The 13,412-nt window shown below is 42.6% G+C and overlaps 1 protein-coding gene across 1 annotated transcript in view; it reads left to right on the forward strand.

Moving 5' to 3' along the window:
- Positions 1-12,817, forward strand: part of CHD1L (chromodomain helicase DNA binding protein 1 like) — a 24,771-nt gene extending 11,954 nt beyond the window's left edge. The window contains exons 12-22 of the mRNA XM_035894528.1: positions 1,538-1,673; positions 2,112-2,265; positions 3,362-3,527; positions 4,718-4,863; positions 5,230-5,393; positions 6,138-6,346; positions 7,409-7,507; positions 8,264-8,334; positions 8,590-8,704; positions 8,954-9,062; positions 9,765-12,817. Coding sequence (XP_035750421.1) covers positions 1,538-1,673; positions 2,112-2,265; positions 3,362-3,527; positions 4,718-4,863; positions 5,230-5,393; positions 6,138-6,346; positions 7,409-7,507; positions 8,264-8,334; positions 8,590-8,704; positions 8,954-9,062; positions 9,765-9,843 — 1,448 coding nt within the window. The 3' untranslated portion in view covers positions 9,844-12,817. The remainder of the gene's footprint in view (positions 1-1,537; positions 1,674-2,111; positions 2,266-3,361; positions 3,528-4,717; positions 4,864-5,229; positions 5,394-6,137; positions 6,347-7,408; positions 7,508-8,263; positions 8,335-8,589; positions 8,705-8,953; positions 9,063-9,764) is intronic.
- The last annotated feature ends 595 nt before the right edge of the window (positions 12,818-13,412 follow it).

Raw genomic sequence — 13,412 nt, forward strand, 5'->3', positions numbered from 1 at the left:
CCATCTTGCTTCTGCACTCATCTTTTGCTCCCTCTGGCAAGACTTCAGCAAGTTCTGAATCCTGCAGAGCCTGTTCATGTGGGGGATTTTTGAGGGAGACAAGGCACATCCTGAACTTGGGTCTCTCAGCTAGGACATCTGGTTTCTGTGCTTGCCTTTCAGCAGCTGATGCCAAGATACTTTTCATATTGCAGCCACTTGAGTTACTTTTTTTATTCCAAGTCCCATAATGTCTGTCCCTGTGCCAGGTTGAGCTTAAGGAGTCTCACTAGCATTTTATTTCTGCAAGCTTCCTTTAAATAAGCTGGTGGAACTGCTTCTAGAGTTTGCTGATCATGGACGTGCTCTCTAACTGACAGACAGACTCAAATGAGAGCCCTTTACCATCCTGAGGCTGCAGAGAACACCATGGGACTGCCATCTGTGCTTCTTCCCCTCTTAGCTCCTCAGTCAGATCTGCATCTTCTACACAGTTTCAAACCTCCTCTCTAAGTAAGCACAGAGGCAGGCTTGTCTCCAGAGGAGGGATCCACACTGCTTGATCTCAAGCATCAAACTTGAGCTCGGTTTTCCTTTGGGCTTCTGATTGAACTTTCCTGGATGAGCCTGGCTCCAATTATACTGCAGTGCAATTATGCATATATATGCATACATACTGCCTGCAGTATGTAGGGAGGCTGAAGAGACGCACCTAATGCAAGATGGTAGGAATAAGTGTGTCTCTCACCACAGTGCCTGAACTCTCCCTACCCATGTCAGCCAGACTTAAGAGTTGTTTTTTACTGCGCATTTCTGTGTCTGGCCAAAGCATCTTCTATTCAGCTGGGAACAGGTGTGCTGAGAGCATTTCTGACACTGTTATGGACAGAGATTTTCAGGTGCATGACAGTCTCCACTTGCAGGGATGTTCTGATTACTGTGAAGAGCTGGAAGAAATGTAAGGCAGCAGGCTCCCCCCTTTTTAATTACAGTATGTAGTCACAATAGTGGGTATTTTAAAAAAAAAAAAAAGTGATTAACTGTATTTTTTTTCTTTTAATTCCACGAGAGCCCAAACTCTGACCTCAAAAACTTTTAAGTTGTATAAATACCTTGGGTCTGGTTATTGTATAGTTGGGTCTGGTGTTTTCCATTGTTTCAGCAGTGTATTTACCTGTTGCTACTGTGCTGCAGCCAAGTCATGACTTCAGCAGTCCCTTGTAGCCTCAGTGAAGCCAGTCCTTGCTGGGTTAATCTGCCTACCAGCGGAAGAATATGTCTGTGTTCATCAGTCTTGACAACCAGTCTCTCTTACATTGGTTCACTTGCACCCTATCTTTTTTCACTACATTGCATGGTACAGCTTGGTTTTGGGCTGTTGCAGAAAGCTGGAAGCTGGAATTAGAAGGCTTACCCATCTTTTTAGGTCCTTATGAGGCTTAGATTTGGGGTTGGGAGATGAATTGCATTAGATTTACAGTTGATCAGATATGACAAAACATTGCATAGCATAAATTCACCAACTTCTCCTTTATTTTCTGCTGGTGACATATTTTGTGGCCTTCTTCTTTGTTTGTAGGTGGAGTTGGCATGAACCTGACAGCAGCAGATACAGTTATTTTTACCGATAGTGATTTTAACCCACAAAATGACTTGCAAGCAATAGCAAGAGCTCACCGGATTGGGCAGCACAAGTGAGAAATATTGCTACTTCTGATTTGGTTGCTGACTCCCTTGGTCTCACAGTATTGCTTTCCCTATAGACAAGCAATGGAGGGTTAAAATACAATAGATTGAAGATCAAAGAAGGAGAGCAGAGAGGATTTTGTCTGTTTTTCTGTTGCAATCTCATGCAGTCTTGTCCTTCTCATGTGTCTAGGGTGGGAGCTTTATTGATTTGGAAGTAGAGAGGGAATCTGGAGGTTTGCCTGCGCTTTTCCAGTGAGCATTTCTCCTGTGTCAGGAAGCAATTGTATCAGCATTACATTTCTGCTGATTATTTTTGTTGATTTTGTTCTTGCCTTTTTTCCCCTATGAATGGACTGGTTGAGGGGATAGTGCTCCGTGCAAGGAAACAGCTTTAGCGCACCTCAAAAAAAGAAAATAATAAGGATTTTCTTAAACTTTTCAAGGCCTGTAAAAATTATCCGCTTGATTGGGCGAGATACAATTGAAGAAATAATCTACCGAAGAGCTGCTTCTAAGCTCCGGCTGACAAACGCCATCGTAGAAGGGGGTCAGTTTGCTCTGGGAACACCCAAGCCTCAGGGAACAGCAGAGTTACAGGTAAAATAGAGCTATATCCTCAATCTGACTCCAGTAACATTTTTAGAAATGTCGCAGAGTGTTTCTGTGTTTATGTCTAATATGAACCTAGCCAAACACATTTTGGGGGAGATGTGCATTGACAGGACAGCTTCTGTATGTCTTTGCAACCAAAATGGCATCCCAGGTCCAGACAAGATCTGACGTTTGAAGACAGTTTTTACAATTTTGAGGTGCATCCATTGTTGAAAAAGGGTGTGTTTTCTTGGAGAAGAGGGGAAGGCAGAACCTCTCCTTATTTTACTTGTTTATTTTTAATTATAACAGGTCTAAAGTGGAAGCTGACTCATTGTTTCTAGAACTTATCTGTCTCTGCTTTTCTCTCACAAACAAGAGCTGATGATAAGTACTTAGTCAGCTTTTGGTTGCTAGTCTGAAACTCGGTCAACCTTGTGTTGGCCTCCTGGCAAATGCAGTGTCTCAGGAGTCAGGGCATGATTTTATAATTCTGACCTGAAAGCTGAGGTTTGTGCTGAGAACTTGGGTTGGAAACCTCAAGCAAAGTGACATGTAGGGGAATATATTCCCTGTGTGCAGCTAAACCTGGGAGAGGTTCGGAATTAGTGTATCCTCTCTCCCGCTGCCTCCCCTCCCTGCCCCGTCAGCATGTATCTCAGCAATTATAGTTTCCATGGGAGAAGTGGAACTGAGCCCATAGGAAATTCCATCCTGATATTTTTCTCCCCATGGATTTTTGTGGTATTTAAGCTTTTGTTTTAAGGGAGTCGGGGGTAAAAACAAGTCCAGTCTTTCTGGCTATGAAGAAAGCCACTTGAATGCAGTCAGTACAATGCTGTTTTGTCATTTAACCCTAGAGAAAAATGACCATTCAAGTCTGGGTGAATTATTTTTGAGGGAGATGTGTTGTGGGGGCCTGTCCCATCAGGTGTTGGAAGAACTAAGCATGTCAAAGCATAAGTATTTTGACCGGTAACATTAAGGCTTAAATTTCTCCACTCGTACATCCTTTGCATTTAAGCCTAAGAAGCTCAAGACACTGGGATTGGCAGGGAATTAGGAGATATTAATATTGAACTTCACCTTCTCTTTGTTAAAGCTGAGTGAAATCTTGAAATTTGGCTTGGATAAATTGCTGTCTTCTGAGGGGAGTACTATACAGGATGTGGAGCTAGGAAACATCCTTGGAGAGACAAAAGGAGGGAAGTGGGTAATGGATGTTGTGCTGCCACGTGAAGAAGAGAGTGAAGAGGAGGATACAGAGAGTAAGTTAAGAATCTAAATACCTATGAAACGCATGACACTTGGGTGCTCTTAGAGAAGGCTTCCCAGGCAGGGGTGGCATTTTTCAGGCAACAAGAAGAAAAGCGTACTTGTAATTGAATGAGTGACTTGGATTTTGTTTGTGGCCTATCCACAAACTTTATTTCTAAGCCTTCATTGGTCTTTTTCTTCTTTTTGTGTCCTTATTTGCCTATTTGTAAGATAATAGTAACAATACGTGCCCGGTTCACTGGCTGGGGAGCTGAATTCCTTCATGTGCTTCAAATATTTTGAGACCTCAGATGAGATTCATGAGAAAAGGGGAAATACTCAAATTGTAGATGCTGTTTTTCCCACAGAGAACCATTAAGATGGATCTACATTTTTATAGATGTAACGGTAACTTAAGGAAAAGCTATATGGCAGTGGTTTATATTTATCTCCAAACAAAATATTATTGGCCATGAAAATCACAAGTTAAAACTACCTTAAAAAATTCCAAAATGTGAGATAAGAAATGTGGAGTCATGGATTCTAAACAACTAGAACAAACCTACTCTGTCTTCAGTACTCTACCTTCTGGTCCAGATGTCACACAATTGTGGTTAGTTTTTCATAGCCCCATACTACATGAGACTAAATTCTAAAGATACTTTCCCTTTTCTAGTGTCGTGGTGAGAAAGACTGAATTTCTGTTTTGAGTGCACAGTAGCTCTTAAATATAGATCTGTGACTGAAGCAGAAATATGGCCCTGCAGGTTAGGTATTTTCCGCCCTGCGGCAATTGCCAGCAACAAGTAATTATTTGCTGAGAGTTAGCAAAGAGTGGTGTTTTCTGTTGGTAACTTAAAGAGGAGCCAGTGATACCACACTGTGTAATACTTATTGGGAAAATAGCTCACCTGATGAGCAGTAACTCTGGGCTGCCTGAGTTCTGTGCTTTTATTTTGTTTGGGATCTCAAAAGCAAAAGTGTAGTTTATGTAAATGAAAAGCTTTTGCCTAAGGAAGCAAATCTTGATTCTTTTGTTTCTACATGATGCTGACACTGGTCATATGATGGGAGTGGACGTCTTTTTCTGCTGAGGATAGAACTGTGTTACAGAGAAGCCAAATTTCTTTTGATCTCACTGTACGTGTTAGGTGTTACTGGCTTTCAGTTCCTTTTTACACTTTTTGATTATTTTTTAAAGATCATATGTACGTGTATGAAGGCAAAGATTACTCAAAAGAACCCAGCAGAGAAGACAAAAAAGCATTTGATCAGCTTTTGGATCTTCAGAAAGCCTTGACTGAAGCGACCAGTAAGGAAGGGAGAGCTCTCCGGAACAAAGCAAACGTAAGACAAAAGACATGACAAGGCACGTGGTGCTCTTTCATTTGCTTGTGGAAAATGAGGCTGACAGTTTTCTCTCTTTACCTATAGCTTGCAGAAAGCATGTTAAAAGATTTGGATGTCAGTGTAGTAAAGTTGGGTCTTGAATCTGAGGGCTTGACAATTCAGCTATTCTGATGACAGATCAGTGATATGATGTACAGGGCACTCATATCAACTTAGGTCACAAAACCACATACTATGTGACAATTGGGATCTGATGACCTGTGGACAAGTAGAAAAATGGGAAAGGAGTGTAGATTAAGGTGGGCACCAGACATGGCTTTAAGATGAGCAGTTTGTTTCCATGATACTTCTTTCTTTCTCCAGACCCTTCTCACAGGCCTCCGGGAACAGTCAGCCAGAAGGAAGCACTTGTTGAGCACAGAGGAGCTGGAGGCTAGGAGGAAGAAGCTCCAAGAAGCAGCAGCAAAGAGAGCAAGGCTCATGGAGGAAAAGAAGAAGGCAAAAGCAGAGGCAGAACACAAGAAAAAGTATGGTTTGTACTGCATCTGCTACTTGTAAGCTGATGTCTGTTACACTATATAAATGTGTGTCTGATTGATGAAAACAAGTTATGTTCTGTATCCACTCTGGCAGGTGGGGCTGGGGATGAGGGGAGGAGAAGATGACAAAATGCCTGCAGGCCACCCTCATGATAGAGTTAACTTCATACATCAGGATGTTTCTCTGTGTGTGCTCAAACTACATAACATGGGGATGTGAAGGTGGAAAAATGGTGTGAGCCTCTAGCAAGGGTTCTTTTCCCCTGAATACACTGCCTGACTTCACATCTAATTTAATTCATAGAGACTGGCCTGAATAAGAACCCCATATCTGAATGTACAGTGAGCTTTTGGGAGAAGCTTTCTAAAATGTCACAGTTGGCCCCTGTGCCCTGTGTCTGATGTCTGTGACTCTAGCATGTGTCTTAACTTTCTCCTCATTTCCTAGATGTTCTTCCTTTTCACCACTCTAGGTAGCTCCTTGCCCTTTGCCATACGCTCACTTTTTCCATGCCTGCAATTGGCTTATCACACTGGCATGTGGCTCTTAATATCACAGATGACAACTGTGTAAACTTTGTTCTGACCTAAAATAGGGGAGCTAAGGGAATGCAGGTCTGGGTCTCCTGTCTCACTGCAATGGTCTGGGTTTCACTGCAATGATTTAAAACAAGGTGTGTGCCCCTCACCTTTGATTTCCACTGAACATCATCTTCTCTTGTTTTGTTTCAGGATGGCCTGGTGGGAGGCAAATCATTACACATCTACCTGCCTTGCTTCAGAGGAAAGTGACTCTGAGGAAGAGCTTGAGGAGGATGAGGCTGGGCTGAGTGTGGATTTATATTACAAAGATACAGACCTGAACTGTATCAAGTACGTCATGGGAGATGTCACCCACCCCAAAGCAGAAGAGGAGGATGCCATCATTGTCCACTGCCTAGGTGGGACTTATGACAACAGGATTGCTGTTGGGTGAGGTGGACAAGGGGGCTGAATTGTCCCTACTAGCTCAATAGTTTCCCATCCAGACTGAAATAATTTGGATTTGAGTCTGACTCAAATATTGTCAGGTGATACAGCCTCTACCTCCCCCATGTATAACCCACACAAGTACTAATAAGGTGTATGTAGGTCTTCTCATGCTCTCTCTGGATTTATGGGTGAGCCTCCTGAAAGGTGCCTGCATGGCTTGAAATTTTATGTCTGTGGCCAAGTGAGGACAATTCCTCCTGAGAGCAAAGCCTTTTGTTCATCCCGTGGGAGCTATAGGGATTGTACTGAGGTGTTGAAAATCATCTCCCTTATACAGTTCAGCAGAGAAAGACAGGCACTTCCAGAGGCTAAGGTCTGAGTTTCTCTGTCTCGGTGCTCATCTCTTAACACTGACGGTACAGGCTCTAGGCTAGTCTCCTAATTTAAAGACCTCTGTTAGGATACTAAAGCTAAGGGAGAGAAATTCACATTACACAGTTGTTCCTGAATCAGTGTTGGAGCTGCTCTCTGACAAGGGCTATAGCAGAACATAATGATCTGCTTTGGCTCATGTTAAACTCGGCACAAAACCTCATGTTTAAAGTGGAAACGCGAGGTAAAAGTGAAAACCTGAAAATAACAATCACCAAGTTGTGGGAAACCCAAGGCACCAGTCTGGGGACATACTAGGTGCATGCTCTATGCACCTATATGCATATATGTGAGGATACCGACAGGTTTATATGCCCATTGCCATGGTTAGTGCTTGTTTGAGCATCCTCAGTGGACAGTAAGAAGGAATTTTTCTCACAGAGTTTTTCGGGGAACTGTGACAAGTTTGTTTTTCTCAGGGGCTGAGGTTTATCCTCTAGGATGGTCCCTTGAGTACTGGCTGACTTCAGTTCATATGTGGTTCTCATATCTGTTTTTGATAATCTTTCGTTGCATTTGTACAGAGTAGGTCCCTTTCCTGCAGGGGTGGTCTTCAACCCCACATTCTGAAAGGAGTCTAACTTGTCATTTCATTCTAGATGACTCCGGCCGCTGGGGAAGGGGTGGTTTATTTACAGCTCTGGAGGCTCGTTCTGACCAGCCAAGGAAAATATATGAGATGGCAGGGAAGATGAAAGGTAAGAGATTAAAACATGACTGTAGGCCAAGGTACTTGAAAGAGCTTAAATCCCACTGATGTTGCATGAGTGAGGTGCCTGGATACCTTGATACTCATGTTTTTTTCCTCTTTCTCTAGATATGTGCATCCCTAGCTCAGAAAGTAGTAATATGGGGGGTGCTTTGACTTGACTTGTTTGGAGTGTGAGAACTCTGCATAGGGATTGGTCATTCTAAAGTCATAAAAAAAAGAAAAAAACCCCAAACTTGTTCATTATTCACAAGATGTTTTTCACTATATAAGACAGAGCCCTGCATCTTCTGTCAAAAGTGCTTTTAAGAAGGATGAAAGCCACCTCAGGCAGTACTCAGTTGAGCCTTTGGTTTCCTCCAAGCACTAATCTTCTCCTGAGTATGTATTAGCAGTTTTCAGCTACCTGCAGCTGGTAGGGAATGCACATCTTGCTGTAAGGTGGACCCCTGTTGTTTTTTCTAATTTCCTGGGAGATGCTTTCTTCTTGTTCCAGTGTCTCTCTTTCCATTTGTGGTCTTTAACTGGGATGTCTGTGTCTGTGTGTCTCGGGGGGAGCAGGGGGTAACATCTGACTTGTGTTCCTGGGCAAAGGGACTGACTCTGCCAAAACCATCATGAGGAGATAAAGAAAGCCAAGGAGAATAATACAGAACATGACAGTGAAATCACTGCTGCATTGTCTCACCGTTGACTATTCAGGACTGATTTTTTTGTTGTTCTTCTGTTCTTGTTTTCTGGACAGACCTGGAGCTAGGAGGAACCCTGTTATTTCCCATTGACGATAAAAAATCCAGGAAAAAAGGACAAGACTTGGTGAGAATGAGAAGCTCCTTTTTATGTTGCTCTGTCTGCATGTTTTTGAAGCTGTGTGAAATGAACGTTACGTCTTTTTCCCAATAATAATGGCACTGAATACTGAACATGGCTAAGTTAAATATTAAAGAAAAGGAGATCTTTTCTCATTTATTAAAGCTAATAGTCAGTAATGCAGTTTTCCAACATATATCACTGCCTCTCTTAGTGCTGTTTATAGACTCCATTTCATGGGTTTGTGTGCTTTCTCCTTAGTTGGCCTTGATTGTAGCTCAGCACCGGGATCGGTCCAACAACTTGTCTGGCATTAAGCTGTCTGCTTTGGAAAAGGGCCTGAAAAAGATTTATTTGGCAGCCAAGAAAAGGAATGGTAAGTGTTTGTGCGGTAGAACAGTGAATCTTTGCATGTATGATTGGACCTAAAGATGGTGACCAATTTCCACCTCTCCTGTGCTGTTTTTTCTGAAGTGAAGTAAGAGTGGCATGCCATGGCAGCTATGTTGTGTTCCAAAATAGTTCTTCTGTTCACATTGGGTAGCTTGAAGTCCTTATCTAGACTGCTTTCTATATGTGTATCTTGTCCTGAAGAATGTGTACTCTCTTGTTCCCTCCTTCTTAGCAACAGTGCATCTTCCACGTATTGGGTATGCAACAAAAGGTTTCAACTGGTATGGTACCGAGCGGCTCATCCGAAAATATTTGGCAACACGGGGTATCCCCACTCTTGTGTATCCTTTTGGAGTGTGTTTTATTTGGTTCACAATATAGTATTGAAATGATCCCCAAAATATCTTGGTGGATGCAAAGCAAGAAAGCAAGGCAAGGCACAGATGCCACAGTCCAGCTAAAAACTTGGGTTATCTGATTTTGCTCTCATTCAGGTACTCATTTCACAGTGAGGACTTATCATCTTAGGTGATAATGACAGATTAGTGTGATTCAGTATGCCTGTCAGGATCTGTTGGAACTAGATGGTAGTCTTCTGTTGACAGCCATCAACGTACCTGTATATGCCACGTCTGTGGGGGAGATGCCTGGAATTTCAGAATAACTGAAGTGACTCAGAAAGTAGCAAAAGTGAGGATGTGAAAAAACCATTACAATGTTCTATGCGAGTGGTAACCTGTTTCCTTGGCTGAACATGGTAGAGTTGGTGTGTGTTAGGACAGGCTCTTACGGCAAAAGAGCTCATTGCTTTTACCTTCCAGGAAAGGAAACAGAGGTTTACAAGGAGGGTCTGTTTTGTCATTTCTCTAGAAAGGCAAGCGTTTGCTATATTGCCACTGTCAGCAATGCTGTGAAACTGAAAACCTGAAACAAAGACAATAGTATGCAGAGCATTGTGCCTCCTTCCTTGGTGAATCTCTTAGTGGGCATGTTGTCTGGCATTCCTTGACACTTGGCAGCATTTCCTTGACACTTCTTATTAGATACTACTTCCCTAGGAATAAAGGCTCTTCCTCTGCTTCACAACCATATTCATCTTCAGTGACAGTCTCAAAGCCATGACGACGTGGTAATTTCACTGAGAAACATGTGCAAAAAGCCAGGGATCTTTTCAACATCACGCAGGCAGTCTGTATGCATTCACTTCAGAAACATGGCTTACACAGCATTATTCTCTCCTGTATCTCTCTGCCTTTATTGGCCAGAATTGTCAGTGGCTCTGGAAAGGAATGAGACTGCTTCAAAGAATCTTTGGAAAAGGATGTTGGCTCAATCCCAGATCTGTTTTGGAGATGAAAAATTAAACTTTCACTGATGATCAGTTGTTACCCCTTACATTAAGTTATTGCTAGGGCTTGGAATACAGTACTGTTTGGCCACGTTTTTTCCCCTTTTCAGATTTCATCCCTTGTCTCACCATACCTCTTTTCAATCAGTTTTTTAGTGGTTACCTGGGACTCTGCGTACATGCCCACATAGACATCTCCGTGGAAAGGAAGCTGCCTGCATTAACAACACCACATGACAACCACACAGTATAAACTGTTTATACTGTTCCAGTTCCCCAGAAGTCCATCTGACTTGCATTTGTTCAAATATAAAATTTAGCTACATAATCACGTGCTTACAATCTAGCAAAATCCCAACCAGTATTCTTGGCAAAGGCATGCAAGGCTGCCAAAATTTGAGACTGGCTTTATAAATGACACCTTTCCTTCTCCCACAACTGCTTTTTCATTACATGGTTCTTTGTTGCAGCTGTTGGGCAAAACCAGTTCCTTACTGCTGTCCAAAAAGCTGTGTGGAAGGTTCCATAACCCTTTGATTCACTTTAAGGAAATCTTAATGCAGAGTTTTGATGTTGGCTTTACTCCATTGCAACAGAACTTTCCTGTTTTTTTGCGTTGTTGGCACTGTTGTCTTTAGCATATTTTTTAGGGTTTTTTTAGTACAAGCAGGCAATAGTAGCTCTCCGAGTAAGTGTTTTGACCAGAGAGACTGTGAGGTGCCAAACTTAATTCAATTTCAAGTTCAGCTTCTAATAGGAAATCACCCCACAAACAGTGGAAACTATGTCTTTAAATATCTCCAGCACACCTCTCACTGGCTGTATTTACACTGCCTCTGCTAGCACCATCTGGTTACTTAATAATTTCAGGCCTGATTCTGACATGGCTCATCGTACTGACTGGTGTGCTCCACACTGGAAGAAGCCCTCCCGAGCTGGGCACTCTGTCACGCACTCCTAGCTCTACCAGTGATTTGTTATCTCCTTTCACCCTGCTGAAGCTTAGGTAAGCCAGTGCTGCTGTGGGTAAGACCTTTCTTCCAGCTGCTCACAGGAACAGTCCCTTTTTATTCGGCAAAGGGCTTGCGGGATCAGAGTCTGACTGTGAAGACTTTCTGGGGTGAAAGGTGGTGAGTAGATGTCCATTACCTTGTTTGCCTCCCCCCTGCCGTCATGCAAACTGGCACTCTTCCAGCAGGCCGGCTGGTGGCACTGTTAATCAGCTGCAGCAGCACATGTTGCTCTGCAGCCGCCTTTCAGAGAGCAGGGCAGCGATCTCCAGCCTGGAAGCTCCCTCTTTGCCAGAATTAAAACACCAATTATGCTTTTCTTTTTGCCAGCTTGACTGAACATGTAATTTCAGTCTGCAGATTCAAGGCTCTGTTCCTCCACCTATTCTTTTCCTCTGTATTTATTGCCTTTCTTTAAAAGGTTTCATTCCCAAGCGTTCCAGTGTATGCAGTCTTGTTCCTCAGTTTCACACACACCCATCAATGGCTAAATCCCAAACCACCTACGGGTTCTCTGGCCACCGTGCAGTTACATACGGACAGGATTTGTCTCGTGTCTGAGTCCCACGGAATAGGTTGAAGTAGTGACAGGTATTCCTATTTGAGGCCTCACGCTTTCCTTTGTTCCGACAAGAAGATGGGGCTCTGCCTCTGTCCTGTGCTCTCCCTCCCCCCCCGCTATAACTCTCAACTAGAGTTATAAAGGAGAGGAAGGCATGACTACCTACCTGTTAATGTCCCTCACCCTCTAAGATAAGGTCCACAGGGGGCTGCAAGGTTCCTGGCACACAGAGGAAAAGTCATGCTATGCAATAGATGCTAGCCCTCTAACTTAGGGGCAAGTCAGACAAAAGATGTTCTCTTTTCCCTCTCGTGGCCTGTACAGATGAAATCTACCTTATTTTTTTTCCCTTTAAATTTACTTAGGAAATGCTTCTGGAGTGTGGGGAGTTTGTTGGGGTTTCTTTGTTTTGTTTTTAAACAATATTCTTTAAATGTACTGAACCCAAAGAAAAGTCCTATCTCTATTTGCTTTGCAATAGGAGTGAGATTTCAACTGAATCCTGAACTGGCTTTTGCAGAATCTCAGCCAAGTGAAGTTTTTCTAGTGTTTGTTACCCCACACCATTTCTCTTTATTAGGGCAGAAATAATGTATTTTGGATAATTAATTCCATAAAGACCTCTGTAGCTTTTATGCAAGTTGATATTAAAAATAAATGTGTCACGGCTGTTTCTTCAGCTGTGCAGTACTATGCATTTTCCCTTTCTAAATAGGAACCACCCCAAAAGGGAAGGAAGGTGTGCTGCTGTAGTCACGTCCCGCTGGCCTCTCTCTTCCTCTAAACAAGATTTTCTGCAGCATAAGAGCTGAAATGTGGCTCCTTGGGCATATCTGTCATTGCACATTTCCTTAGACTTTAGGTGTATGCTCAGCGGCACAGAGCAAGGCCAGGCACTGTTCAGGTTGGCTATAGAAGCAGTTTGATCAGATAGATCAGACCTATGAAGTGGCATCCAGTCTCAGTGAAAAACGTTCTTCTCCACCCGGTGCTGGAGGCTCCAGCTGACGCCATGTAAGAGTGGGCAGTAATTCAGAATGACGTTTATACTTGTGCTGGCTCAGCTCGTGGTTATGTTTCTTACCTGACATGGCACTGCCTCTGATTCTCAAAGCATTGTGCAGACAAATTCTGTCTTTGTGAGGAATCTCTATGGTTTGTAACTTAAGAATGATCTTTTTATCCTACTCAGGAAACAGTAAAAAAAAATAAAAATATGGAGAAACCAATCGGATTTCATGGACACGTATAGATTTGTGATTTTATCACTGAATTTTGACACAGACAAAAATTATCGGGATATGTCACTGTGTGTCGGGGAAGGTGGAGTCTGGATTTTGGGGGAAAGAAAGAGGAAGGCTGGTTACCAAGGTGATGGAGAACATGTACAGCCAATTCAACCTCAGTATCTTAACAAAAATATTGTGTGTGTGTGTGTGTGTCTCCAAACAAAGTTGAATCTGGCCCACAAAAATGATGAGTAGAAAAATATAAGGATAAGTAGATGGATTTATTTTAAAATAAGTGAATCTAATGGTCCTGGAGGAAAAAAAGAAAGAAAACTTTTGAGCAAAGACATGTAGTGTAACCTACATGTCAAGTCACGTGAAAACTCCCACCACTTTGCAACATATGATCCTAAAAGAGACAGCGTAGACCTTTATTTAGCTAATTTGACTGGATCGCAGGTCAGCCATGCACTGTGATCAGAAAATCAAAATGTAAGACAGAGTGATTCAAAACACTACGGGATTTGTTATAAGAAGGGATA

This window comes from Egretta garzetta, unplaced genomic scaffold (assembly GCF_000687185.1).
Source record: "Egretta garzetta isolate BGI_Z169 unplaced genomic scaffold, ASM68718v1 scaffold85, whole genome shotgun sequence".
Taxonomy (NCBI): domain Eukaryota; kingdom Metazoa; phylum Chordata; class Aves; order Pelecaniformes; family Ardeidae; genus Egretta; species Egretta garzetta.